At 50.2% G+C, this 27,698-nt stretch overlaps 1 protein-coding gene across 2 annotated transcripts; it reads right to left on the bottom strand.

Moving 5' to 3' along the window:
* Positions 1-10,781: 10,781 nt before the first annotated feature.
* Six2 (SIX homeobox 2) lies at positions 10,782-14,487 on the bottom strand. 2 transcript variants are annotated; one of them, XM_047523204.1, is made up of 2 exons: positions 13,436-14,487; positions 10,782-11,404 (listed from the first exon to the last, which is right to left on the bottom strand). In XM_047523204.1, exons 1-2 carry the CDS (start codon positions 13,999-14,001, stop codon positions 11,074-11,076), a joined length of 897 nt encoding a protein of 298 aa, XP_047379160.1. In that variant the 5' UTR covers positions 14,002-14,487; the 3' UTR covers positions 10,782-11,073. The 2 variants fall into 2 exon arrangements, with proteins under 2 accessions (XP_047379160.1, XP_047379161.1); XM_047523205.1 differs by having other exon boundaries at positions 13,442-14,487.
* Positions 14,488-27,698: the final 13,211 nt, after the last annotated feature.

The following is a 27,698-nucleotide window of genomic DNA, read 5'->3' as shown; positions in this document are numbered from 1 at the left end:
GCTCTGTCTTTGCAGAGGGATTCTGTGTGCATGTTGAATGTGTCTCCAACACTGAGCCAGGAATTGTTAACTCTCCTTTAGCCTTTATGTTCTTCTTGAGCACAGCTTCAAGGTCAACCAGAGCTGAGAGTTTAAAAACTCCTCAGGTATTTTCTGGGTGTAAACACAATCTTCGACCTGTATATAGCATTGCAGATTCCCAAGAATATTGGAACTTTACAAAGCCCTACTCCCCAAAAGCATTTCACTCTCCAGTTTTTTCTCCCAATAACTTTGGTTACTGTTATTTGCCCAACTTTTACCCATTGCCTAGGCAGCAGAAACTGAAACTTGCCTGTAAATGTTTTTGATAAATGCACCCTGGCAATGGCTTTGGCACAATACAAATTTCAGTCAGGCAGGCAAGATAAAGCAATCCTTTTGGGCACGACTTCTAGGGAACCACAAGATAGATCAACTAAGCACAATTTGAGTAGAATAAGGCCCATCCTACTCCCTCCTATACTGGTGCTGAGTGTGGGCTATTATTTTGAAGTCTACTGCTGAGCTGGTAAGTAGGGGATGAGACAAGGAGAAGTTAAAATGCTATGGAGTTTGCTATTAGTTTGCCATGGTCACTGAGATTCACTTATTTTAATACATGTTCCTTGGGTTGCTGTAAGCTTTTAGTTGGTTTTCAGAGTTCCGAAAAAGATGATTCTGATAGTTTTCGCCAGTTTTTTTTTTTTTCTTTTGCTTGACTTTAATGGAGATCTGGACTCTTGGAGTTTCTTATTCTGCTATTTGAACTGGAAGAGTTTTCCCCAAAAGTCATTTTAAAATCCCAGCATAGCAGCTCAAAGGCAGAAGGTTCAAACAGTCGTCCTCCCACCCAGCTTTGAGTGTAGTAGTGTCAGTATTGTACAACTTTGTCTTCTTTAGTGTTCTTACTAATACCAATCATCACTCTCAAGGTCCTTCTTCCAAAAATTTCAGGTTGCTTTCCACACCGATCAGATTTTGTCACACCTGTGAAATGAAAGGCTATGATGAATCTTCTCCCTTTATTGACAGGGAACCCAACTTTAGAGACTGGCTGACATGCTAAGTCCTCATGAGAAGATGGGGACAGAGGAGAAGCCCCAGGTGCCCAACTCCCTGCCTAGTGCTCTCTTCCTGAGATGAAGCTGGGGAGATGTGTGCAGGTGCTCTGTGCCAGCGAACCTGGATTTTTATCTTCTCCATTAGTTCAACGTGCTGACCTCAGTTGATCTCTTCCTAGACCTCCTTCCTCTCTGCCCACCCCTATTCCCACACATCATGAAGTTAGGAATTCTTAGAACACTTGAACAGGTTGGCTTTCAGAGAGAGAACATTCTCACTCAAAGCGTTGGTTCTAGAATAGTATATGTTTTTCAAGAGTTCTCTGCTGCTTGCTGTGGTCTTGCCTCACAGAATCACACAGGTGAGTGTGGAACAGGATGATCTTTCTCTTCATAAATAGGACACAGATGTAATTATCTACATCAGGAGTTCTCTGCCTGGCATGCCCATTCCATTTACCTAGCTTATTAATTAGGCTGTTATGTTCCACAGGCTCATGAGGCAGTGTGAATAAGACCTCCAAGGACTTAGAGGTTCTCAGGAACTGAATTAGATTAAATTGCTATAACAAATTGATCCCAAAACATGTTGGCTCAAACTCAAAAGAAGTTTGTTTCTCTCTTACTTAATCTGGGGCAGCTGGTTTTTGTTTGGCTGATAGGGGTTGAGGTGGGTAGTGTTCCATGTGGTCAGTTAGGGACCCAGATTAACAGTAGCACTTCCATCTTCCATGCACAAATTACTGGTGACTCTGCCATTCTATGGGAAGGAAGAGCACAGGGAAGCACATATGGGAGATTTTATGGGCCAGGTCTTGAAGTGACCCACATTCCTCTGAACAAAACATGGTCACACTTAGCAGCAAAGAAGATTGGAAAGGTCATGTAGTTGGAGGCTTCAGTTACATTACTAATGAAGGTAGGAGAATGATGTTTATATCCCTTCAACTGGTATTGAGCAGGTAGAGGTACTCAGAAAATATTTACTGAATGACGGGATCAGTGAATGGATAAATAAATGAAGGAAGGAATGGAGTAATTCTTCCGTGGCTACCAAGCTAGTTAGAGAAATGTTTTGGAAGCCTTTCCTATTTTATGAACAATGAAAGAAGTTATGGACTACCCTTCTCCCTCCTAGTATTTCTCTGTTTCCAGGAAACATCTCCAAATGAAGATATGGGGAAAGCCAAGGTAAGAAAAGAATTTCCCCTCAAAATCCCCACACTCAAAACATAATCGTAAACAAACAAACAAACAATAAATACAGGTGCAGAGGAAAAGGAAACTTTAGAGTACAAATGCCTTTGTTCTAAACTCGCTGATGACTGACTGGCTTTATAAGGACTCAGTAAATTCTTTTCCTGGGACTCCCCCCCCAATCACACAGGTAGTCCCACTTTCCATCTCCTTTGCAGCTGGGTTGGTTATGTGACTAAGTTCTGTCCAATGAATATGAGTGGGAGTGATGAGGACCACTTCTCACCTGCCCCCTCCCAACTACATCTCTCATATCTGTCCTCAAGCTCTTTACCCATCTAGCAACGGAATGCAAAGAACTCTAAGGCCCTAGGTGAGGGTGGAGCCACCTCACAAAGGAACCTTTAACCACCCACCTGGGAAACCACCTGCTGACCAGAAACGCTCCTATTGGACTGTTACTTAGGTGAGAAAATAAGCACAGGTTTTAGAATTTATTGGTTACAGCAATACTTAATGCAGATGTGCCTGGCTTACATCCCAACAAACTGATCATAAGTTGAAAATGCATCTCACACGCCTGACCTACTGAAGATCATAGCTTAACAACACAGTACACCACAGAGTATTAGCTGTTTTCCCTTGGTGTTACCCAGGAGCTGTGGCTCACTGCCCATGGGAGAGAGTATAAAACTGCACACAGTTAGCCTGGGAAAAGGTCAAAATTCAAAATTCAATTTCGAAGTATGGTTTCTACTGAATACACATTGCGTTTGTGCCATTGCTTTTTTGGTGATTTTCTTTTGTTTATTAATTTTTTTCTTTGTTCTAATTAGTGGTACATGACAGTAGAATGCATTTATACACTTTGATCCCTACAGTTTCTTTTCCTGCTCTTTACCTCTGCTCCATCTGCATTGGAAGCTGGTCTCTGTTAGGTAAACTTTGAACCTGTGTTAGGTTTGTGCTGACATAGCTACCAGGTACGGTAGTTTTTCAGTCTTTCCAGGTTTCTGGTTTGGTGCCTAGCACATTTCAGGTGCTTCTGGGTGATGTGGCATTATCTGCTTTTGCCTTCTTTGGTTCCTGGTTGCTGTTCTCTATGGAGGGAGGTGCTGCTCATTGGCCCCTGTCTGACCTTAAGGAGTGTGTCTTGGCTCCACCTATCTTGGACCATCACCTCCTTCACACTTTCTCTGAAGCCTTGTCTTCCCTCCTTCCTGTCCCTAACCCTCCTTGTCATTTCTTCCTATTTAATATTATTTGCTTTCAGGTGATTGCTTTACCTACTTCTTTAAAGAATAATGAATAAATTGAAAGTGACACTTGATTTCCATACCAACGGCTCCAAACTAATATCAGGGTCTAGTATGTCAGTATAAACAAAAATCTCGAGTCTCTCCCCCCTTTTTTTCAGTTAGAAAAACTGCAGCCTTTTGGGCAATACCCATAAATTTTTTATTCAGGAAATCTCTGGTTTTCAAATCATTTGCTTAATTGACATGTCCTGAGTCAAATTACAGAATAAATCTCTAGTTCCCAGCTCCATCGACGTCCCCAAGCTCCCTCTGTTTTCTCTTAGTTATTTAAGGAGTGAGGTGTTCTGATTTTAAGAGACATTTTCTTGAAGTCTCTATAGTATCTATACCTCCATGATGGTTGCCATCTCTCTGCATCCTTCCCCCAACCCTAAGGGGACAATCTTTACTCTAGTTTGGGATCTGATATTTTCACTAAAAATTAGTTCATCCTCATCAATAGACTGTAGAGGAAAGAGTCCCCACTAGCTATCTTACCTCAGGAAAGCCACACATAACAATGTCCTGAGTCTCATTTTCTCATATGTTGAATGGGGATCAAAATTATCTGCCTACCCTATTTAATTTTGAATATCAAATAATAGAACTTTTGAAACCATTGATATTCTGCAAAGTACCATATAAATACTAGGAGCTATTTACATTATTTTGCTTTTAGAAACCTTTCTGCTTTGCCTTCTCTGCTTTTCTAACGTCCTCTGACCTTTTCTTCCACCCTATTAGGGCCCTATGATTTGAAGAGGGTTGTCCCTATCTCCTGCTGGAGGAGGTACCCATACTTTTCCCCTTGGTAGCAAAAGAAAGGAGTCACTTTCTGATTTACATCCTTACACCTGGTTTCACTCCTTCCATTCACTCTTCCTTAGATTTGGACTGTGACCACCTTGTCAGTCCAAGTGTCTCACAGTGACTTTCTAGGGACCTGGATGGCTTTGCTTTGGGACAATAACATGTTACATACGTTATCATGAAAGTGACAAAATCACTTGTGGAATTGGAGAGCTTGCACCATCAACGTCTTTGCAGAGAGAAGAGGATCAAGGGCTTGCAGGGGGGCGTAAGTGTGTTGGGGAAGGGTGGGCCAGATCTATTCAGGTATTTAGACAGAGGGTGGGGCTCCCTCCCCCTCCCCCTCCCCCTCCCCCTCCTTCCCTGGCCTCCTCACATCCCAGTGGTAAACCGTGTGAATGGAATGACGCTCTAAAATACTGCGGGGCAGACAGACACACACACACCATCAGAGCACCATGCCCCTGACCAGCCCAGGATTAATGGCTGGGTGCGGGAAAGAGGATGTTCCACCAAGGACTCATCAGAGTCCCAGAATCAGCCTCACTTTCCTCAGTAGTGACCAGATGGGGAGGGGGTACCAGAAGGAGCGGGTGGAAGGAATCTGCAGGAAGCTGACCTGGGGTCTCGAGGTTTCATCTTTACTCTGGAATAATCCGCACTGGCTGAACCCCCTTTCGGGCTGAAGACCAATGGGAGACCTGGGTAATCAGCCCAACTATGGAGGAGATAAACTCTGCATCTCAGTGGTAAGCCGCCCACTGAGGCGCGCGCTCCGCTGCCGCCCCTCGGCCCGCAACCGACCCTGGTCCTGCTCCCCAGGCCCTCACGCTGCTGAGCGCTGTCCCTAACTCGCGCTCCCGGCTGCCAGCCGGGGCCCCAGGACAAGGCGTCGCTCCCACTTCCCTCACTGCGCTCACGGCAGCTGACATTCAGGGAAGAACCAAGAGCCCAAATTCCAATGCAGATCTTCCGCCGCTGTAAGTTCCCCAACCTGGCGCCTGGGATTCTTCGGCCGGTAATACTGGCGTCTTTGTGTGGCTCCTGCGAGAATTAAACAGCTGCCAGGTGTGGAAGGGCCCGACGGTAGTACGCTTTCAAGAAATGGTAGCTATGACCAGTTACTTTAGGGGACCAAGGAGTCTCCATGGCCAAAAACGTTGCTCGGCTAATTCGGCCAACAAGGAGCTTTTGAAGAGTGAGAGCGCCTGACTGGGCAGAGCCACCCTGGCCGGTTGAAGAGCCTTGGGAGAAGGGAAGGGAGGGTGGCAGCTCGACAAGGTCCAGACGTCGCCGCTCTGGCTCCGATCGATCGGAGAGACGGGCCACCCTCTTTAAAGACTCTCAGGTGGCTCAGTTACAACGCCCGAGTGCGGCGGAGAAAGTGCTTCTCCCAGGGAAACCCCAGAATCTCAGGTGTGGGCCTGGGTGGCCCGGGAGAGGTAGAGGTGGCGTCCTCCGCGCCAGGACCGCTACTTGGGATCACAGAGTTGTGCCTGTGGAGCGTCCCAAGCGTCCCGACTCCCAGGCCTCTGTCCCACCACCGCCTGCTTAAAGGGGCGGAGAGAACAGGGCTACCCACCCCTCAGTCCTCGACTGTCCTGCCTGCAGGTCCTAGCGATTCGCGTTAGCCTCAGTAGCGCTGGGGCAGAGGCGCGGGACCACAGTCCCAAAGCCGATGGCACTGGGCAGAGAGAGGAGGGCTGTGGTCTCGCGAGTGCCGGCGGGACCTCAGAGGCCTGGTTCTCCTGTATTCTTCCCTGGCCAGAGCGGCGACGGGGTCCCGGACACACTACCCAGGGAATAAAGGGGCGTGGCGCTCGGCGTGGAGCGGGTCTCTGATGGTTCCTGAGTTAGCCCTGGCAGGGACAAAGGTTGAAAGTGCCCTAAAGAAGGCCTCTCCCCATACGTCAGCCCTTGTGCCTTTCTGGATTGTGGATCTCTCCAAGAAAGTGAGCTTTGGGGGCAACTAGGGGCGCCTCTTGGACCGGACGAGGCTGACCTTCTTCGGGCTACTGAGATTCTCCATTGCGTGACGGCCGCAGCAGGCGCGGTCCTTCCGCACTCGGATGCCACCCTGGAAAAACCATTTTCGAGTTCCCGCCTCACAGACCGCCGCGGAGCTTTGAGAGGTCTCCCGAGATGAGGCATGCAGGGCCTTGACACTGACACCGGGATGCGGGGTCTTTCAGGACCAGGCTCGTCCCACCCGGGGCCGCGACCCCCAGCGGCCCGGAGTTCTGCCCTCCGCTTACCCAGCTCATAGCCAAAAGTGGCTCCAGAAACAAGGACTAGCTCGCGCCAGGTTGGGATCAGGCACCCGTCCTCCTGCAGCCCCATGCGCACGTGCTTAGATGTGGAGGGCTCTGGTGTCCACTGATTTTCCTAACTCCCACAAGTGCCCTGGGCACTCACGGGCTCTTGCGCGTGCCTATATTCTCAGCCACTCTCAAGGCGCGCCGCCCAGTATACACACAGCAGCGTGGGTTTTTCACGCTGCGGGCACACAGTGTCTCTCATGCCTTCTCATATCTTCCAGTACATCCACAGGTACTGTGTCGAGGTCCCCCTCCAGCGTCTCCTAGGCAGCTTTGAGTGCTCAGAGACTGAAACACGGAAAAGGGAAAGGGCCAGTCGTGAGTCCAACTCCACCTCGGCCCTTCCTCACCTTTCCCTCAACACAAAACATCGGAGTCTCTCTCTTCCAGAGTACCTGTGGCATCCCTCAGGAGATAGAGCAGGTGGGATGATGGCCGAATTCCCTGCATCCTGCATCCTGATTCTGATGCTCACCCAAGTGCCTTTCCTTTTCCTAAGGACCATAACTGTGTCGACAAGTACCGGGAATAACCAAGGACTGAGTACCTATAGACGTGTTTTCTCCCCAGATCTCCCTGATTCTGTTTAATCTTTGCTGGTATCACCCGCCTTCACTACCTGCCCCCCAGTGGGGCCACCATAACCTCAAGGTGCGAGAAGTAGGGACGACAGCATTCTGAACCAAGTCCTCTCCAGGGTTACAGGGTGGGGAGGAGACTGACCAGACTCACTGGAAGCCCCGCATGTCTCCTGTACCTCTGAACTTTTCTGCCTCCAAGTAGATTTGCTTTCTTCAGTCCAGCCAGCTGCCCCTAACTAAATTGGGTTTTAGTTTATTTGGTTTCACCCTTGAGGGCTGCCTGAGCATGGGACCTGTTGAGGAACAAATGAAAAGGAGACTCCCCTCTCTCAGTGGCTGCATCCATCCCCTTGGGCCCTTTGGCTTCAGGGCTGCCTCTGGGCAGAGCGCAGTGGTAGAGAGAGGGCTGACAGGACTCCTGGAGATCCCACAGGGGTGCCTATATTCTCCAGGCAAGACGTACCCAGTTGGAGTGCTCTGGTTGGTGCAGCAACTGAACTGGCTTGTATAGATTTATGCAGTGGGCGAGTAGCTAGCTACTTGGGGTTTTCAGAATGTCTGCATAATTTTCCCCACCCCATTTAAATAAATATTTTCCACTTCAGCTGTCCAACCGGGAGGGGAAGAGGGAAGTCGCAGCAAGTTGCACTGCTAAGCGGACTTCGCTGCGGAATAATCCTGGGGCAGGCACCCCGCCCCCTACTGACGCATTAGAACTCCCGGCAAACTCCAACGATCCCACCTGGGCACACGCTACAGGGTGTTTCGGGTGGGATCCCTAATCAGCTGCAGCCTTGGGCAGGACCATTCCTTTCTCTAGGACCAAGCAGTTAGGTATCTAGGCCTTTCCAGCAAGTCGTCCTGAAAGACCCAGCCCCGGCCCCCGCAGGTCTGTGGGCAGGAGCTGGCTGCCGCTGCTGGCAGGGGCACCAGTGTGGGCTGTGGATTTATGTGCTCCTTGGAAAGAAGCCTAAAATGTATGTGTGTCGGCATGTGTGAGAGCACACGCAGGCTGGAGGGGGTCAGTTTCTGCATTATCCCGCATATGTATCCATGAGATAGTGCCTCAGGACACGCTGTGTCTGCAAATGGAATGAGGGTGTGTGTGTGCTTGCTTCTGTATTGAGTGCATGCAGGTATGAATGTGTGTGGCAGTCCATTTCTCTGGGTGGTCACTATGTATGGGAGGGTGAAAAGTTTTGTTACCATCCAACAGCCGTGGAACATAACTGACTGAATCAAATTAATATTAAATGTGTATGTTCATGTCTATATGGAAGTTAAAATAGTCTGTTTTCCTGTGAGTGTGGGACTGGAAAATGGGGAGTGGGTAGGGATGATAGGGCATATACAAGCTGTGTTTGTCTCATTTCCAGAAGTAGATGGAAAAGAGTGGACTCTGACACAGTAAGGGGCATCACCAAGCATTCTGTCCCTCTGGGTTGATGAGAGGTGGTTTTGAGAGGCAGTTTTAGGCGTGGATTGGGTTTTGGACCTTCAGGCAATAGCTGGCCCTTCAGCCTTCCAGGCAGCAGAAGTTGGGTCGCCCTGGCCCCACAAGCACAGTACCCATGAAGACCTGAGTTGTTTCCTGAGAGCAGAGCCTCCAGAAGAGGCAGAGAGAGGTACCGCCTTGAATTTCTCTTGGGGTGTAGAAATGGACCCGCGCTGGATACCCACGCAGGCGGAGGGCTCCAGTCTCGCTGAGCAGTCCCATCTGGTGGGTATCTCCAGACCTCACAAATAGTAGCTTGCCGCGCCTAGTTAGGCCATTCAGCTGCCTGAATCCGTCAGGGAATTCTTGATACTTAGAAAATCCGAGGGAAAAGGTCTTCTGATTTTGCCCCGATTTTATCCGGAAGCGCTGATTTTGCCAGAAAGGTAGTCCCAGGAGGTCCAGGTGCTCTGGGATCTCGGCCGGATAAATGCCTCTTCCCCTCCATCCCTTCCAGTTCAGGGACTGCAGGCTCGGCGTCCTAGTCTTGGAGAAGGCATGTGTTCAGTACCTACAGCCACTGAAAACCGACACCCAAAAGCCTCAACTTCCTCCTCGCAGAGTTCTTCCTGCTGCGAATCTGCCGGGACCGGCTTGGCCCAGTCAGTTAAAGGGGGCTAGAACCACAGAGGAGAGGCAGCACCGAAGATTAATTCACAGCCACAGAAGTACCTGTGGCGCACCAAGCGTGAAGGCGTCCCCTTGGCCTGACCTTCCGAACCCAGGTGCCACTTAACTCTCTTTGACGACGCGCGCCCTGCCCGCGCCGCCGCTCAGTGTCCTCTGACTTGTTTCTCCCCGTCCTTCACCTCTACAGCACGCCGACTGAAGCGATGTGCGTTGCACGTACATGAACTCAGACACCTTTGCTCCCCCGCCATATCCGGCTGCACGCCTGGAGCTTAGCTCAGCGGTCGCCTGCGGGACGGCGGGAGTGTGGGCTGTCCTATCTCCCCAGAATATTGCCTCTAGTTCTAGGGACTGAGACCACTCCAAGGTGTCACCTCGACAGGACACTTCCGCGGTCAGATTTGCTCCCCAGCCACCGCATTTCCAAATGCACATACCCGCGGGGCACAGGCTTTCTCAACTCGCACTTCACCTCCGCGGTGGAAAAAGAGGCGGGCTGGGGGCTCTGCGCAGTGGTATGGGGGGAAGGAGCCCGTACCCTGCCCACTTCGGCAGGGAGTTTTCTGGAACAAGAAAAGGGATGGAGGGCTTTGGGGGAGGAGGTTTCAAAGTTTTCAGGCCCTTCACCTAGCAAGTGATACTCTTTGTGTGGGAGGGTGCCTCCCGGTTTCGGGGACTCGCCGGAGTATCCCTATAGGGAAATCAGACACTGTTGCACTCCTGGCTCTCGGGCTTCATGGCATATATTCATATATATTTGATTTCTAATTTTATTATAAAATAAAAGCAGAAATATATTCCGAAGAACATTCACATGAGGGCATAACAGGGAAACGGCAAGACCGCGGCTCGGGAGGCACGCTCTGTCGGGAGTGCTGCGGCCACAGTCGGGGAAAGAGGAGAGCGCAAAGTGGAGCAGTCTTGCAGACAGGGAGAGAGAGATGAGATAGAGAGAGAGGAGAGATAGAGAGAAAGAGATAGAGATAGAGAGAGAATATGAATATTAAGGGGCTTCTGGGGTGCCTTTCACTTAAGTTACTAGGCGAAAAGCTGACACCTGCAGCTCCCACTGATGTGATGGGTTCCCTCTCCGGAAAGCCTTTGGAGACGACCTAGATTCCAAGACCTTAATGGCCCTCTTCCTTCTTACCCACTCCCGGAAAGTGGGGCAAATAAATGGCCGGGCCAAGATAGAGTGCAAAAAACTCGTAGGAGAGACAAGGAAAAAGAAAGAAAAAAAGAGCCAGAAATCTAGAAGAAAATAAGGGAAAGCAAGAAGGGGAGAGAGGAGAGGCGAAAGGAGAGAAAACAAAGGAAAAGGAGAAGGAAAGGAAGGAAAAAGGAGGAAAGGGGGTGCAGGCAAGAGGAGAGAAGAAAAGACGGGTGGAGAGAGAATGAGAATGGTGTATAATTTATTCCCTTCCCTGGTTCAAGACCTGGTCCCCGGCCACCAAAGGATCTCAAAAGCAACTTGTTGAAAATAAATTCCAAATAAGGACCCGGAGTGCCGTCCTCTTTGTCCCCGCCGGCGGTTCTGCCGGTCCCGCGTGCGGGTCTTTCAATACCTGATGGGGCCGCGGGCTCTGGGGCCCTCCGGGCACCGCCTTCTCTCAGGTCCCAGCGCCAAGCCCGGAAGGCAAACGGGAAGAGGCGAGCAGAGCTCTATGAGCCCAGGTCCACGAGGTTGGCCGACATGGGGTTGAGGATGGAGTCCTGGAGGCCGTGATGATGCTGCAGTGGGTCCGCCCCGCCTCCTCCCGGTACGGGCACCGGCACTGCGCTGGGTCCGGGAGGGTGGCCCAGGCTATGCAGGGACGGCAGCCCGGGTGGTGGCGGCGGACTGAGGAGCAGCGCGGGGCTGGACGACGAGTGGTCTGGCGTCCCCGACGGCGTCTTCTCGTCTTCCGAGCTGCCTAGCACCGACTTGCCGCTTCCATTGAGAGAAGAAGCCAATGGGTTGTGGCTGTTGGAATTGGAGTTCTCGCTGTTCTCCCTGCAAGTGCAGGAGCAAAGCAGCCGGGTCAGCGGGGAAATGAGGCCGCTTAGCGCAATCTTACCCGGAGCCAGTTTGCCACCGGTCTGGGGAGACGGAGTGCCGGTGCGCTACTTGCGGGTGTTTTCGATTTCTATGGTTTTCTCGACCTGGCCTTGGGTTTTCCTTTATGCCAGTTTTCACAATCTTTCAACACCCGATTTCGATCGTACCTCTCTCCCTATATCCTCCCTCCCTCCCACCCACTCTCTGCCTCCCTTGCTTATCTCATGACTATCTTTCCCCCTCCTTTCTTTCTAGGAGCAGGGGATCTTGGAGTTGGAGGGTAAGCAGGACAGAAGAGAAGATGCCTCGATTTTCAGATCCCTCTAGACTCCTTCAGTCAGGTTTACTAGGTAGAAGTGGGGCAGGAGAATGAGGGACCCTAGATACGAGGCAGGGTGACCAACTTGAAGTTGGGTATCTCACAGTCCTTCATTTCTTTTTGCTTTTCTCTGTCTGAGAGAAACTTCTGGGCACAGGCTCCTGAAGTTGAGGATCCTATTTCTATAACTCCGAACTGGGCAGGTCCTGTGAGGGCTGTCCTTGGTGGGCCTATAGGGTTAAGGCTCCAAGAATGGAAGGTCCCCTTTCCCTGCTGGCATAGTGGGAACTTCAACCAGGGACCTGGAAGCTGGGGCATGGAGGGTAGCCCCTGGGAGAAGACAGAAGGGAAGACTTGTTAGTCTTCACCTAGACTTTTCCATCAAAACCACAAACTCAGGGGCAGAATCTTTAGTTCTCACTTGAGGTTTGGGCCAGAGAATGAAGTTCTTCAGGAGTCTGGGCTTATGCCAGTCTGTGTGGACCCAGCAAAGAGAACTCACCTCCTGCCCTGCCTCTGCTGACAGTCCCTGCCCAGACTAGGATATTTGAAATACTAAGTAGGCTCTCTTTTTGTGGCTTCTGGAGAGCTTTTGTTCCTAATTTCTTGGGAGGAACCCACAGACTGACTGCAGAAGCCTTATCACTGTGGATACTCCAATCTCAAGGCCTCAGATACCAAAGTTCAGTTTGCAGCATCCCTTCCATTTCCCCTGTTTGGCACCCAAATTCTGACCCTGATCATTCAAACTCTGGGCTAAACACACCCCATATCACCAGCCCCAGGTGTCCTGTTTGACTGTTATCCTCAGGCTGGATTCTGTTCCCACAATTACTTTCTCTCCTTGTCCAGATTTGGAGTTCTAAGGGGCTACTGGTCAACCCTTAGGCTATTTCATAAAGTCCTGGTTTTCCTGACAACATTCAACTCTCAGGCCTTCTGAGGCTCTTAGCTCACTCCTGATATACCCACCTATCCACCAAAGAGGGTAGGACCTGAGGAAAAGGGTCAAGGGTCTGGCAGGCCAGGGAAGGGCTGTCAGGTCCAGCAAAGCAGAAAAGGGGTGTTTCTCCTCTTCTCTCTCAGAGCAGGCACTTCTCCCCAGAGCCTCACCTCAGTCCTTTGCATGCGGCATCAAATCCCACATTCAGACAAGGAAAATTCTTGCCCAGGCTCCTCTTCATCCAGTCCATACTAGGGAAATCCCAGTCCTGACCCCTAATCACACTTTGGCTTGGAGGTGAGTAAGGCTGAGGGGAAGTGCGGGGAAGCACAGAACCAGTCAGAAATCCGCCACCCGCTTCCACCTGGGCCCACACACCATCCTTGGCCTTTCATGGTACGATCAGGGCCTGTCTGCTTGCCTACCTTGAGCAGATTCAGGCTCACAGTTCCGCCCTCTCCTCGAAGCTCGCTGCTTCTCCACTTTAGTCCACAAAGGACCAGGGAGTTAGTTGACAACTTCCCACATTGGGCTTTGCCCGCTTTAGACAAATCTCTGCCCGCCGGGACTCCAGAAAGACCTATGAGCCCTCTAGGTCAAGCTAGGCTGCAGCTGGCCGTTGCTGGGACAGAAGGGTCCAGTTTAGGCCTCACTTGGGGGTGGGCAGACGCCCTACGACCCACTCCCTCGGGCCCCGGGAAGCCGGCGCAGAAGCTCTACTTACTCGTACCTTTCCTTGGCCTCGGCGGCCCGGTCGCGCTGCCGCCGGTTCTTGAACCAGTTGCTGACCTGCGTGGTGGTGAGGCCTGTGGCCTCCGCCAGCTCGCGCTTCTCGCGGGGTGACGGGTAGGGGTTGTGGGCGTACCACTCGCGCAACACGCTGCGACTCTTTTCCTTGAAGCAGTAGCTGGTCTCCTCGCCGTCCCAGATGGAGCGCGGCAGCGGGAACTTGCGCCGCACGCGGTATTTGCCCACAGCGCCCAGGGGCCGGCCGCGGAGCTTCTCCGCCTCGATGTAATGGGCCTTGAGCCACAGCTGCTGTAGCTTGGCGTGGTTGTGTGGCGAGAACTGGTGACTCTCCAGGATTTTGTAGAGCTCGCGGAAGTTGCCTCGGTGGAAGGCCACCACGGCCTTGGCCTTGAGTACGCTTTCATTCTTGTGGAGGTGCTCGCAGGCGGGCAGCGACCACAGGAAGCGGCCCAGCCGCTCAATGTTGCCGCCCTGCTGCAGCACCTCGCACACGCACGCCACTTGCTCCTGCGTGAAGCCAAAGGTGGGCAGCATGGACATGGTGCCGGCTGCGCCCCCGCCCGCCCGCGCGCGACCTCACCGCGCCGCGGGGTCCCGCATGGGCGCCTCCCAGCCAGCCGTCCGGGTCGAGAGGCGGGAGGGGCGGGCCCCCTGGACCGGAGCTGGCTCCCGGCGAGTCCAGTCACTGCAGTACGTCCTCGTGCCGACCGCGGGTCCCGCGCAGCTCTGCGCCCCCGCAGCCCGCGCGCCTCGCCCGCGCCTTCGCCCAAGTCCGGGGGCCGCCCGGGGCGCCGCTCCGCATGCTCCGCGCCCGCCCGCCGCTCCCTAGTTCGCTTCTCGCTCTCTCTCCCTCCCGTCTAGCTCGCTCGCAGCTTTTTTAATAATATTATTCTAAGCGGGCATGAGGCGCGGCGGCCCGCGCCCTGATTGGTCCGGTTATCTGACCCGGGGCCTGCCCGCGCCAGACAATAGTCGAGTCAAATTATTCGCCATGGAGACGCTGTCAGTCACTGGTAACCCGAGCCCCGGCGGGCCGGGCGGCTCCCCCCAGCCGGCTCCGCTGACAGATCGCCCGGCTCCGCGAAAAGCGGAGGGCGGCCCGAGACAGGAGCCGGAGGCGCTCCAAGAGCCTGGGAGGCGGAGAGGGGCTGGCAGGGGCCGGCGGCGGCGGTGATTGACGGGGCGGACGCCCAAAGAACAAGGAGGAGGAGGAGGAGGAGGACGCAGGGGGTGGGGGAAGAGGGGACGCTAGAAGAAGAAGGGAGTGGGGAGAGAAGAGGAGAGAAGGGAAGGCGGAGGACCGTTTAAGGGGGTTCTGGCAGGAAGGGGAGGGAGAAGGGTAGAAGGAGCCTCCAGAGGGAAGGAATTTTGGGCAGCTTTTTGCAAGGGGCGGCGCTGCAACCTCACCCAGGCCCTGCTAGTTGCCCCTGTCCCAGCTGGGTCACCGCGTCCCTCCCAGGGTCGCTGTTCGCAGGCAGATACTATCCAGGAGCGGACTGTTGGGATGGAGAGTTTGGACGTGCCCAGGCGCCGCTCAAAGACTTGGCTTTTCCTACTGAAAACGCCCCACCCCCACGCTAGAAACTCCGGACCCGAGCTGTCCTCGAGGGAAAGGGGGAGGGAACTGGGGAGAGAAGTGGGGGATTTGGCAGTGGCCGCAGGCGGACGCCTGAGAATCAACTTCCCGGAGGATCCCGCCTTCCCTCCCTCTCCTAGCCCGGCCGGCTGCTCCTTGGCCGGTACCGCCCTACTCAGCGCGCTCCGCTCCTCGTCGGGCGGGGACTCAGACTTAACCCCACGGGTCCCATGGTCCGAGAAACCTCAGGCAGTTCCGTGTGGCTTATACGGAAGTTGACTCCGGCAGGAGCGGCGACGAAGAGCCGAGGAACGACATATACCCACAGACTACCTACCGGGAGCTGAGGGCAGGGGTTCAGGGATGGCAGTTCCTCTTCCCGGATGGGTGGTAGAGAGGAGAGTGGAGGAACTTCCATCGTCCTGCCTCTATGCTTGGACTCGGCTCAGTCTCGGCTCGGAGTCCTTCCTGGCGGCTTCAGCCTGGGAACCCGCGCGCTGGTTCCATAATGAGGGCCTTAGAAAGCGGGATCCTGGTGATTTTTTTTTTTTTTTTTCTTTTATTTTCAGGGCATGTTGCTTTTCCTCGACAGAACGGCGCTCGTGGAGGAAATGAGAGAACGGTGTGTGTTTGTGAGGGGATGTTACTTCTATTTCCACGGTTTTGGAAAGCCCGGGGCTTAACTAGTTTTGCGACTTGTCCTTTCCCCTTCCGTTTCCCCTCTTCACTCCCAGCTGTTGCAGGCCAGAACTCCCGGTGCCATTCCCAATGCTAGGACCCCAGCCAGCACGGATCTCTGGCCTGCTCTCAGCCTAGAGCTATGGAATCTGAATCTAGTCCACATTTCTTGTTTCCACCCCTTTAAACTTTCTAGGGGGTTGGTGCTAGAAGCCCTGGAGTGGAAGTAGAGAGTCTTGGGTTCAACATTTGACTTTGCTTGATATCTAAGGGTAAGACACATTTCTTTCTTTAACTGTTCATCAGGATTTCCAAAATTTTCCCTCTACTCTAGCACGCTGGGGTTCCTTTGGGGGTGTTGCAATCAAAAGAGAGTGGAACTCTTGTAATCCCCCTAACAGTTTGCTCCTAGGTGCTTACCCCTTGTGTTGAGGCCAAAGAACTATCAAATTAGGTTCCAGGCCAGTGCCAGGAGGACAGCTTAGCTTCCTGCAGACACCCAGGTGGCATCTTTGGAGTCTTCATCTGATGCATCCAGGACATCCTATTCAGAGTCCTATGTGCTGTCACACAAGGTTTGCTCCAGAATCAGCCAGGACCACCTTGGGAAACCTTGGAAAAAATTTACTCCAGATTGCTTTGAGGTTCAGAGCCCATCTTGCTGACAACCAACAAAGGTGACCTGCTCTTTCCAAGACCCCTTCTCAGCCACACATTTGAAAGAATTCAGCTGGCAGGCTGGTCCCGGTTCTCCCATGGTCATTTTATATTTCTGCAAGATCAGTTTGGGGCTGAAGAAGAGTGCCTTGCTGGGTGCGGTGGATGAGACCAGGCAGTTACTTCCTGCTATGAGACTTCAGACCAGTTTCTGGTTTGCTTACACCATTCCCTCTTACTATTAGAAGAGGCTTGGGTGATCTCTCACTCTCTGCTGATTCTGGGCCTGGGTGGGTTTAAGAATACTAACCTTGAAAAATAGGTAGCCATGCCAGGAGTCTCCAGGCAGTGCTCAGCTGTAGAGACAGAGCAGAACAGATGGGGGACCTGCCACCCTGGGTAATATAGTGTGTGTGCCATATGAAACATCATTACAGAGCAAGCACAGAAAACCTGTAGCACCATTATTATATATGTGGGTGTGTGTCCTTATGCCACTAGTTATCCCCTCCCCTCATGTTTGTAGGAAAACAGTTCTAGCTGCTCTGGGCCAGAACCTCTCGGCTGCAAGGGCTGTTGGATGTTTAGGAGCTGTGCTAGGGTCTCTTCAGTCCTCCTTGCCTGGCCTCCTGCCTGACAGTGTTTGTCACAGGATGGAACACTTGGTAGATGTCTGGATGAGGATTTGATAGACGCCAGCTTGACCCTAAGACAATCTCATTCCTGGGTTCCAGCCGCTTAGAGCAGCTGCTCCAGAGGCCTGCAGTGCCAGGTGCCTTGGGTCTACCCCAAATTCCTTTCTCCCCTAGGAAACACACCCAAAGGCTTATACTAGCCTTGTTTGCTTATAGAGCACTAACAGGAGCAGCTCCATGGCCAGAGAAGAGAAAACTTTTGTAAATCCGTGAAAATGTGGGCTTGGTTGAAATGCTTCCTTTCACCTCCAAGCTGCGCTGAACGTCCCCTGGGAGGATAGGACTTTCTGGAAAGCTTCAGTGGGTGGGCCCAATGATCTCACGCTGACAGAATGCCTTTGCCCCAGACTTTTGGTCAGGGACAGGCTGGGACCTTTGAGTCTAAGTTGGTCGGAAGCTCGCAGGACAGACAGAGCCCTTATTAAGGCCATTAATGACCAGTTCATTGATCAGCCAAGACTGACACATTTTGCCCACCATGGGACTTTTGGCTAAAGGGAGAAAGCAGCCGCGCAGTTCTCCGAAGGGTTTCCCTTGCTTTGGGGTACAGCCGTTTCAGAAGGAACTGGGCGATGTAGGGGTAAGGGCTGGAGGGCTATTTCCAACGCCACCGGATAGGAAGGCCATCGTTACCAGCACGGATCCTTGTTTGTGACTGAGGGAAGAAAAGAAAGGAGCTGGTTCTCGGTGACAAACCAGAGAACTAAAGCTTGTGTGCGTGATTTTCCCCCGCAGCCCACAGAGGCTAAAGAAATCCCCGGGGCAGAGTCCAGCCCTGGCACCGCCCGCCTCAGGCCCTCCGCGCGGCTCCGCACGCAGTACGCACCGCACCCTGGGCTCTGAGAGTCCAGGACCACCAGGCGCTGGTGGGGGCTCTCCGCGGTTCCGCAGCTGCGGGCGCGGCAGTCGCAGTGTCTTCTCTCCCCACCACCCGCTCGCCCAGACCTAGGCGCCTGCTTGGGCCTGGGCGACCTGTTTCGTTGAAAGCGGGCCAGGTTGGTTGCGCCCGGACGGTCGGCGCCCGGCGTCCCGTCGCGTCCCCACCTGCCCCTCCTGCCCACCCGGTCTGTCGCGTTAGGGAGGACAAAGCTGGCTATTTGCAAAGCCCACACTCTAGGGTTTCCTGTATTGCCCAACGCTAGGGGCAAATAAGGAGCGGACCTGCTCACGCGAATTCTCTGAACAGCCCCTGCGGCGCCCCGAACAAGCGCAAGGTTGCAGGACCCTGGGCTACCGGTGACCTCACTCCTGGCGTCGCCTATGCCGCACGTGGTTGGCGTGATCACAGGTCCTGAGGGTCAGAACAGTACCGAGCCCCTGGGTCACCGCTGTACGTCTGCCCTTCAAGCCTTTAGCTTGCGACCCACGCGGAGGCCTGGAAGCATCTCAAAAGAAAACGGTTTGGAGGCCACGGCCTCTTAGGGGATCTTGCTCAAACGAAACGAGCGAGCACTGGGGCTTGGGGCCCCTTTGAAGTCCGGCGAGGCGGCGAATTGGCCCGAGCGGTGCCAGGCCCGGGTGGTATTTGAGGCGGGTGCCCAGACCCAGGGCGTCTGGCCACATTCCTGCGGCGACTGCTCCCGTTCGACCTTTGGTCTCAGCCCACGGTCACCTCTCAGACCTGGTGTGCCTTCTTACGGCGCCGGGTTCCCTTCCGGACCCCTTCGTCCAGGAGTGGGGTGCGCCGGCGCGGTGGGCCGGGCATCTGGTGAGCGGGCCGGGCTCCGGACTTTTCGTCCAGGAAGCGGTCCAGTCCGCCGCGGGGCAGTTTTTCCGCGGGACAGTAGAAGAGCTGTGGTTGTCCTGTCTGCTGCGGGTTCTGCGCTCCAGCGCCCCCGCGCGGCAGGTCCCCGAGTGCGGGTCGGCGGGTCGGTTTGCTCAGTTTCCCCCAGGCCTCTAGCCGAGGAGGAAGAGGCATCCGGTAGGGCCTCCAGGCTCCCTCCTCAGCAACCCCAGCGCTGATTCCCGGCTGGCGGAGAAGACACGAGAAATGGAACGCGTCCTTGAGGAGCTCTACTGACACTCGCACGGCCCCGAGGCAATAGGCTGCCAGACGGGGTCTGATCACAAGGTTCTTGAGAGACCGACATGGCCTTAGCTCCATAGTTTGTTTCCCCTGGAACTTCTGAGCGCCAAAGAAATGTCTGGATGCCTGAACGATCAACCGGGCTTGACTGACAGCAACAGCCGGGAAGTGACCAGGCCAATAGGAGGATGGACTTCTTCCCCTTCTTTTCTCTGGCTTTTCGCGCTCAGCCTCCATCCATTCCCTTCCTTATAGGGCAAGTCTCACAGAGCTGGATGGTCTCCTTTCACCAGAGGTATTGGGTGCTGGAGTCTCCTCCAGACTCAAGAAGCTGATCTTGCTGATCTTCAGAACTCCAGATCTGCCTGTAGCATTACCAGATTCCCATGAGTTGCAGGAAAGAAAGTTTTCTAAGAAGAGTTATTCTAATTTTTCTGAAGCTGCGTCTTTAGTTGCATTTCCTTAGTCACTTTACAGAAATCCTCTGTAGGTAACAAGTAGATCAGGTTTCCTGTAAGAAAGGACTCCCTCCACCCTTCTTTCCATTACCTGTAAGAAACTCTATCTGGGAGTAGGGATTCCTGGCTTGGCATTTCTCTCTCATGTGGTATCTATTTTTTATTACCATTAATTACAATATGTCAGACCCACTCATCAATGACACCCTTTTCTGGTGACTGGTGACTGTTCTTGGCTCTCTGGATTTGGGTAGTGACTGGGCAAGAGATCACTCCCTTTTGGCCATTGGAGGCAGCCCACACAGGATTTCCACAAAGTTTTGGGTGTTCTTAACTTGGCAATCCAATGCTTTGTGAATTAAAGTTAAAATCCAGGGGCCATTTCTTATAGAAGACGTGCTAATTAATTTACATTCAGTGCTGTAAGAACACTTGAATGAAGTAGGTAGAAACAAGATACAGCTATGCAGAGGAGAGCAGATAGCACAGGGAAACCTGGCATTCTAGCTTGTGGTGACAGGTAGGGTTGGCTCTCTTGCAATAACCGTTATTCTAATATAGTTGCCCTGTTAGCATATGCTCACTCATGGAGAAAGTAATGAGAGCAGAGGACGTGGCTTTGGCATCAGACAGGCTTGGTCCTTGACCAGACCCACCACTTTAGTAAATTACTTAATCTTTGATGCTTAATTTTACTCATTTGTAAAATGGGAATAAGAGCCTAGTGCACAGTAAGCACTCAACAGTAGGTTTTTTGAATGGAATTCAATTGCTCTGGGGATTAGAGATAAAGCTTCTGAAACATCTGGTTGATAGTAGGTGCTAAATAATGTGGCTGTTGTCACTAGGACTGTGATTTTGATAGAGAATTTAGAGTAGCACACACACAGTGTTATATAGTCTCCCCTTAACCCTGGTTTCAGTTTCAGTGACCCATGGCCAACTGAAGTCTGAAAATATTAAATAGAAAGTTCCATAAAAAGTTAATGTAATAAGTTTTGTGCAATTCAGAGTATCATGATGAAATCTGGAGTGATCCTGCTCTGACCCACCTAGGATGTGAATCATCCCTTTGTCCAGCATATCCACTCTGCACAACATACACTACTCACCCATTAGTTACTTGGTAGCTGTCTCAGTTATCAGATCAGCTGTTGGGATATTACAGTACTTTAGTCCAAGTACCTGTTATTTTTCTTAATAATAGCCCCAAAGCACAAAAGCAGTAGTGCTGGAAACTTTGTTTTAGTAGATTATTATAATTGCTCTGTGATATTATTAGGTATTGTTAACCTCTTACTGTGCCTTATTTATAAATTAAACTTTATCATAGGTAGGTGTGGGGAAAAAAGTATATATAAGATTTAGTACTAATTGTGGTTTCAAATATCCACTGAGGGTTTGAGACACAAGACCTTTGCACCTTGCACCTCCCCACCCTTGCAGATAAGGGGAGGACTACTGTATTTCCAAGAGCACCTGACTTAAATATCCAAAAGAAGATTTAGTTTCCAGGTGGCAAATATTATTAGTATTATGATATGCCCAAATCTGGGCAAGGCACTCTGGGAAATGCTCAGATATATGACTTGAGGTTCTTGGGAGCAGGTGGAAAGAATAAAGTGCACACTAGGAGACCACCTTGGTTTCTGTAGTTCACCATCCACAGAAACCTTGGACAATTTATGGGCTTTGAAGTCAGCTATCTGGGTGCATAGCAACAGTCTGACCAAGAGCAAGCAACTTAACCTTCAGGAGTCACTTTCCAGGTCTTGGGGAGGAGGGCATTCACAGCAGACACAGCAAACACTTTGCTCCCAGGGTTTGGGGAAGAGGAAATGAGCTAATATTTCAAAAAGGCTGGACCCTTGTTCTGAGACTAATGAGAGGACTTCAGCTGCCCAAATGTTTTGCCTTTTCTGATGGTGTTTCTAGGATTTTGGTCTTGTTAAAATAATTATCAGAAAGCAAAAGACAGTTGCATGTAAGCATGGCATTGCAACTTTATGGGGTTGAGACAAAATTCTGTTGGGTTAGTTCTTAGAGCTGAGCACAAAGCAGATCATACTGAAAGTTCTGTATTGTGTATGGATTGTGATTGCAACCAAGAGAAAATGAAGTGACTCTCTTTTTCCTCCATAACTCCTTCTCATCAGCCCCCTGTGCCTTGAGAGCCAGATGCACCTGTTAAAATAAAAAAAGCTTCAACTAGTAGAGTATCTTGAATGCACATACCAATATGCTAATGTACAGTGGATACAGTAATCTTTTAAAGTGGGTATCTTCAACTTTTGTAGAAGAGGAGATGGGCTCAAGAGGTTAAACAAGGTGAGGCAACTGGTAGAGAGCCTCTGAATTGCATTCTTTGATAACAAAACCCATACCATAAGCCATAAACCTTATCGCCCTTAGTTCTTCTGTAACAACAATAAGAAGAAGAATAGGAAAAATTTACCAATGGTCTATTATGTGCCATGGACGGTGCCATTTCACATAATTTTAAATACCTCTGTGAGCTGGGCATGATTAACAGCTTCATCTCACAGGTGGTGATCTGAGGCTCAGCAAGGCTAGGTGCAATTCCAGCAGCTATGTCAGAGCTAGGTTCTCAAACCCGGGCTTGGATGTGGAGCAAATGTTCTGACCACTTCACTGGAACAGCTTTTCCATGCCCCTCTCCCTTACCTACAGGCCTTTCCTCTCTCTGCCCATAAGTTTCCAGGCACTCCCAGAACCTGTAGTTAAGTTCCTTCAGGAAGATGAGTCTAAGTTCTAGAAAAAGCCATCCCTTGCCTTCCTCAAGTTTCAACCCTGAAGACCTGAGATTCCCTGAGATTTGTGGCTTTGGTCCCTGTTTGTCCCTGCTTAGTAGGAGCCACTGTGACCAGAGCCAGCAGTACAGCAGCATTCTCAACCCCACAGCTAGAGAAGTCTGGCCATACTCATGGCTCTGCTGGGTTGGTACCCATTACACCTTTGGGGAACCTGGGGCACTCAGAGCAATAGTGTCTCAGACAAGGTGGTTTGAAGTACAAGTCACAGAAATTCATTCAGACTAATAGGAAGCAAAAGAAAAAAATGTATCATAAGGACTCAGTGGCAGAATGTGGATTCTAGAACAGGAACACCACTTCTTAAGAGAAATAGAACACAAACCTGGAGAATAGTTCAGAAGGGAGGCAGTCACTTTCTCCAACTCCAGGTGGTAGAATGGCCTCCTTTCTCTGCTTCCCTCTGGGCGTCTTTGTTCTTCTCCCTCTGAAGACCAGCCTTCTCTGTTTCTATGCCTCTTGATGCTTCTCTTGTCTTTAATATATCCTTTTGGTTCTGGCACTATAAAAGATCTGCCCCAGTTCCACATTCTCAAGAGAGGGAAAGATGGGGAAAGGGAGAGGGAAGGAGAGAGAAAAAGAGGGACATGGGAAAAAGGAAGAGAGGGAGCAAGAGAACACTTCATGGGCTCATTCACTCGGGTGATTCTCATTCCCATAATGACGTTCAGGTGGGTGGAGGGACTGTATGAGCTGCTGCCCAGTCTACAGCTGCAGTGAGCCCAGACTTGGAGGAGCGAAGTGATGGTAGGACTACTGTTCCACTCTGCCATCCAATGTGCGAGTCTAGGGCCTGGAACTTAAGGGTCACTAAATACATATTGGTTACCTTTCTGTCCCCTTCTTTCCTGCTTCCCAATGCCGGTGCCTTTTCCAATTCATCTACCACAAAGCAGCCAGAGTCACCAATTTAGAACCTGATAACTGTATGTTTAAATTCCTCTAATGATACCTGTTATCCTCAGAGTGAAATTTAGACTCCAGCATGGCAGATGAGGCCCTTGGTCATTAGATTGCATGCATGTCCATCAGATCTCTCCAAGCTGCCCACTTCTTATTCAAGGTTTCTGCCATCCTGAACAATTTGTAGTTCACGCAGTCTACCGCCTGTTGGTGAATGTACATCACCACCTACTTAGGTTCCTGGAGGAAAAGCCTAAGTCCCTGCCTCACTGACCTTGAGCTTGGCTATGTGACAGGCTTTGACCAGTGAAACATGAGAGGATGAGCACAAGCTTTTAAAGACACTGAAACTTGCTGCCAGGGCTGTTTCTTCTTTTCCTGCATTCCACAGACAAGAGCTGCTCCAGTCTGTCACAGAACAAAAAGGAAGATGGAGCAAAGACCCAACTTGGGTCAGAGTCACAGCTGACTGGCAGCCTACATTTAGTATAGTGAGAAATAACATGCATGGTTGTTAACCTCTGATATATGGGGGATGTTGGTTACTATGGCATCCCTTCCCATGTTGTTGCCTCTCCCTGGAAAATTCTCCCTCCATTTCCAGTCCCCTGATCTTAGAACTCAGGTCAGATGTTACTTTTCCTGGAAAATGCTGCTGACCCTCTTCCTTCCCCAAGGTGGGTCTGTGATCCTGTTCCAGTTTCCATATCATCTTCCTGTCCTTATCCTCATTACACTTGCCTCACAGTGCCATCACCCCTTGATCTCTGATCCCACATACTATGTGTTCCTTGAAGGTAGGGACTGCAAACTTCTGGGTCACCTAGCACATAGTAGGCCCTCAAAAATACATGTTGAAGAAGGAATGAACTTCATAGTATGAGTGATCTCTTACCTGTGTGTCAGATTTTTTTTCCTAAAGATGGTTACAGTCATCTCTCTCATTCCACATGATTTTACTTTAATGTGACTTTGACATTCCTCTCCCTGAATGGTGCGTGTGTAGGGGCATGGTAGATCTGATAGACTTATAACTGTGGCAGAAGTGACACAATGTGACTTCTGAGACTGAGTCATGAATAGCAATATGGTGTTTGCCTAATCCTCTTGGGACACTTGCTGTTGGAACCAGCCGCCATGCTGTAAGGAAGCCCAGAGAGCCTGTGGAGAGGCTCATGTGGCAAGAACAGAGGCCCAGAAGGCCTGATTAGCCTCCCAGGTAACAACCAGCACCAATTTGCCAGGCATATCATGAGCCATCTAAAAAGGGGTCCCCTAGCTCCGGTTCTATGAGCCCAGCTGATGCCATGAGCAGTAGAGATGAGCCATCTCTGCCAAGCCCTGCCCACATTGTGAATTTACAAGTCAAATCAATGATGGCTCTCATTTTAAGCCACTCAGTTTTAGAGTGATTACTACATAATAATGGATGATCAGAACATTTGCCTTTCCTCTTAGCTATCCAGTTTTCTTTTTTGGTACCAGGGATTGAACCCAGGAGCACTTAACCACCAAGCTACATCCCCAGTCCTTTTTTATATTTTATTAGGGACAGGGTTTCACTGAGTTGCTTAGGGCCCCACTAAGTAGCTGAGACTGGGTTTGAACTTGTGATCCTCCTGTCTCAGTCTCCTGAGTTGCCAGGATTACAGGTGTGAGCCACTGCACCTGGTATCTATCCAGTGTTCTCATGGACCTGAACACCTGTCCTGAACCCTAGTCTCCTGGCCTTGGGCCTTAATACCAGGGCTCTTCCCTGGGGACCTGATATTGTGCTCAGGAGATAGCTCTCTGGTGGATCTTGGTTTCTGGAACTGTGAGGTTGTCCCCATGTGACCTCAGGCAGTGCTTTCTGCAGTGCCTGTCTCCTAGACCAGAGCTCCTGGGTACCCATGCCAGTGGGAGCTTCCTGTGTCTCCCGCCACACCAGACAGAGCCTGCATGTTGCCCACTATGGGCCAGGACCTAGCTGGGGCAAGTCTTTAATCCTAAGGCAGTTCCATTCTTTCCTCTGGCTCGAGACTTTGAGCTATGGCTCAAGGATTCCTGGGGACAGCTTAGATTAGGACAGTATCTCATGTTCTTCATCTCCCAATCGCTTACTATTTTTTTTTATTATTGTAAACAAATGGGATACATGTTGTTTCTCTGTTTGTACGTGGCATAAAGGCATACCATTTGTGTAATCATAAATTTACATAGGGTAATGTTGTTTGATTCATTCTGTTATTTTTTCCCCTTCCCCCCCACCCCTCCCACCCCTCTTTTCCCTATATACAGTCCTTCCTTCCTCCATTCTTGCCCCCCTCCCTAACCCTAACTCTAACCCTAACACTAACCCCTCCCACCCCCCATTATGTGTCATCATCCACTTATTAGCGATATCATTCGTCCATTGGTTTTTTGAGATTGGCTTATCTCACTTAGCCTGATATTCTCCAGTTTCATCCATTTGCCTGCAAATGCCATAATTTTATCATTCTTTATGGCTGAGTAATATTCCATTGTATATATATACCACAGTTTCTTTATCCATTCATCAATTGAAGGACATCTAGGTTGGTTCCACAATCTGGCTATTGTGAACTGAGCAGCTATGAACATTGATGTGGCTGTATCTCTGTAATATGCTGATTTTAAGTCCTTTGGGTATAGGCCAAGGAGTGGGATAGCTGGGTCAAATGGTGGTTCCATTCCAAGTTTTCTAAGGAGTCTCCACACTGCTTTCCAGAGTGGCTGCACTAATTTGCAGCCCCACCAGCAATGTGAGAGTGTACCTTTCTCCCCACATCCTCGCCAACACCTGTTGTTGCTTGTATTCTTGATAATCACCATTCTAATTGGGGTGAGATGGAATCTTAGGGTGGTTTTGATTTGCATTTCTCTTATTACTAGAGATGTTGAACATTTTTCCATATGTTTGTTGATTGCTTGTATATCTTCTTCTGTGAAGTGTCTATTCATTTCCTTAGCCCATTTGTCAATTGGATTATTTGCATTCTTGGTGTAGAATTTTTTGAGTTCTTTATAGATTCTGGAGATTAGCGCTCTATCTGAAGTATGATTGGCAAAGATTTTCTCCCACTCTGTAGGCTCTTTCTTCGCATTGCTGATAGTTTCCTTTGCTGAGAGAAAGCTTTTTAGTTTGAATCTATCCCAGTTATTAATTCTTGCTTTTATTTCTTGTGCTATGGGGGTCCTGTTGAGGAAGTCTGGTCCTAAGCCGACATGTTGAAGCTCTGGACCTACTTTTTCTTCTGTAAGATGCAAGGTCTCTGGTCTGATTCCGAGATCCTTAATCCATTTTGAGTTTAGTTTCGTGCATGGTGAGAGATATGGGTTTAGTTTCATTCTGTTGCATATGAATTTTCAATTCTCCCAGCACCATTTGTTGAAGAGGCTATCTTTTCTCCATTGCATATTTTTGGCCCCTTTGTCTAGTATGAGAAAATTGTATTTATTTGGGTTTGTGTCCGTGTCCTCTATTCTGTACCATTGATCCACCTTTCTATTTTGGTACCAATACCATGCCGTTTTTGTTACTATTGCTTTGTAGTAGAGTTGAAGATCTGGTATTGCGATACCCCCTGCTTCACTCTTTCTGCCAAGGATTGCTTTAGCTATTCTGGGTTTTTATTCTTCCAGATGAATTTCATAATTGCTTGCTCTATTTCTGTAAGGTACATCATTGGGATTTTAATTGGAATTGCATTGAATCTGTATAACACTTTTGGTAGTATGGCCATTTTGACAATATTAATTCTTCCTATCCAAGAACATGGGAGATCTTTCCATCTTCTAAGGTTTTCTTTAATTTCTTTCTTTAGTGTTCTGTAGTTCTCATTGTAGAGGTCTTTCACCTCTTTTGTGAGATTGATTCCCAAGTATTTTATTTTTTTCGAAGCTATTGTGAATGGGGTAGTTTTCCTGATTTCTCTTTCTGAAGATTCATCGCTTATGTATAAAAATGCCTTAGATTTATGTGCATTGATCTTATATCCCGCTACTTTACTGAATTCACGTATGAGATCTAAAAGTTTTCTGGTGGAATTTCCTGGTTCCTCTAAGTATACAATCATATCATCAGCAAATAGGGATAGTTTGAATTCTTCTTTTCCTATTCGTTTCCCTTTAATTTCTTTGGTCTGTCTAATTGATCTGGCTAGAGTTTCAAGGACGATATTGAATAGAAGTGGTGAAAGAGGGCATCCCTGCCTTGTTCCAGATTTTAGAGGGAATGCTTTCAGTTTTTCACCATTTAGAATGATATTAGCCATGGGCTTAGGGTAGATGGCCTTTACAATGTTAAGGAATGTTCCCACTATCCCTATTTTTTCTAGTGTTTTGAGCATGAAGGGATGCTGTATTTTATCAAATGCTTTTTCTGCATCTATCGAAATAATCATGTGATTC

Source organism: Sciurus carolinensis, chromosome 13 (genome assembly GCF_902686445.1).
Source record: "Sciurus carolinensis chromosome 13, mSciCar1.2, whole genome shotgun sequence".
NCBI classification, from domain to species: Eukaryota; Metazoa; Chordata; class Mammalia; order Rodentia; family Sciuridae; genus Sciurus; species Sciurus carolinensis.
The sequence above is the reverse complement of the archived record's forward strand: the minus strand, read 5'-3'. Positions and strand labels throughout refer to the sequence as shown.

Bases quoted from the DNA above. Each gene is read 5' to 3' on its own strand.
- Six2 (XM_047523204.1), bottom strand. From the start codon at position 14,001: ATGTCCATGCTGCCCACCTTTGGCTTCACGCAGGAGCAAGTGGCGTGC. The intron at 11,405-13,435 runs GTAAGTAGAGCT...CTGCACTTGCAG, and splicing joins GAGGCCAAGGAAAGGTACGA to GGAGAACAGCGAGAACTCCA.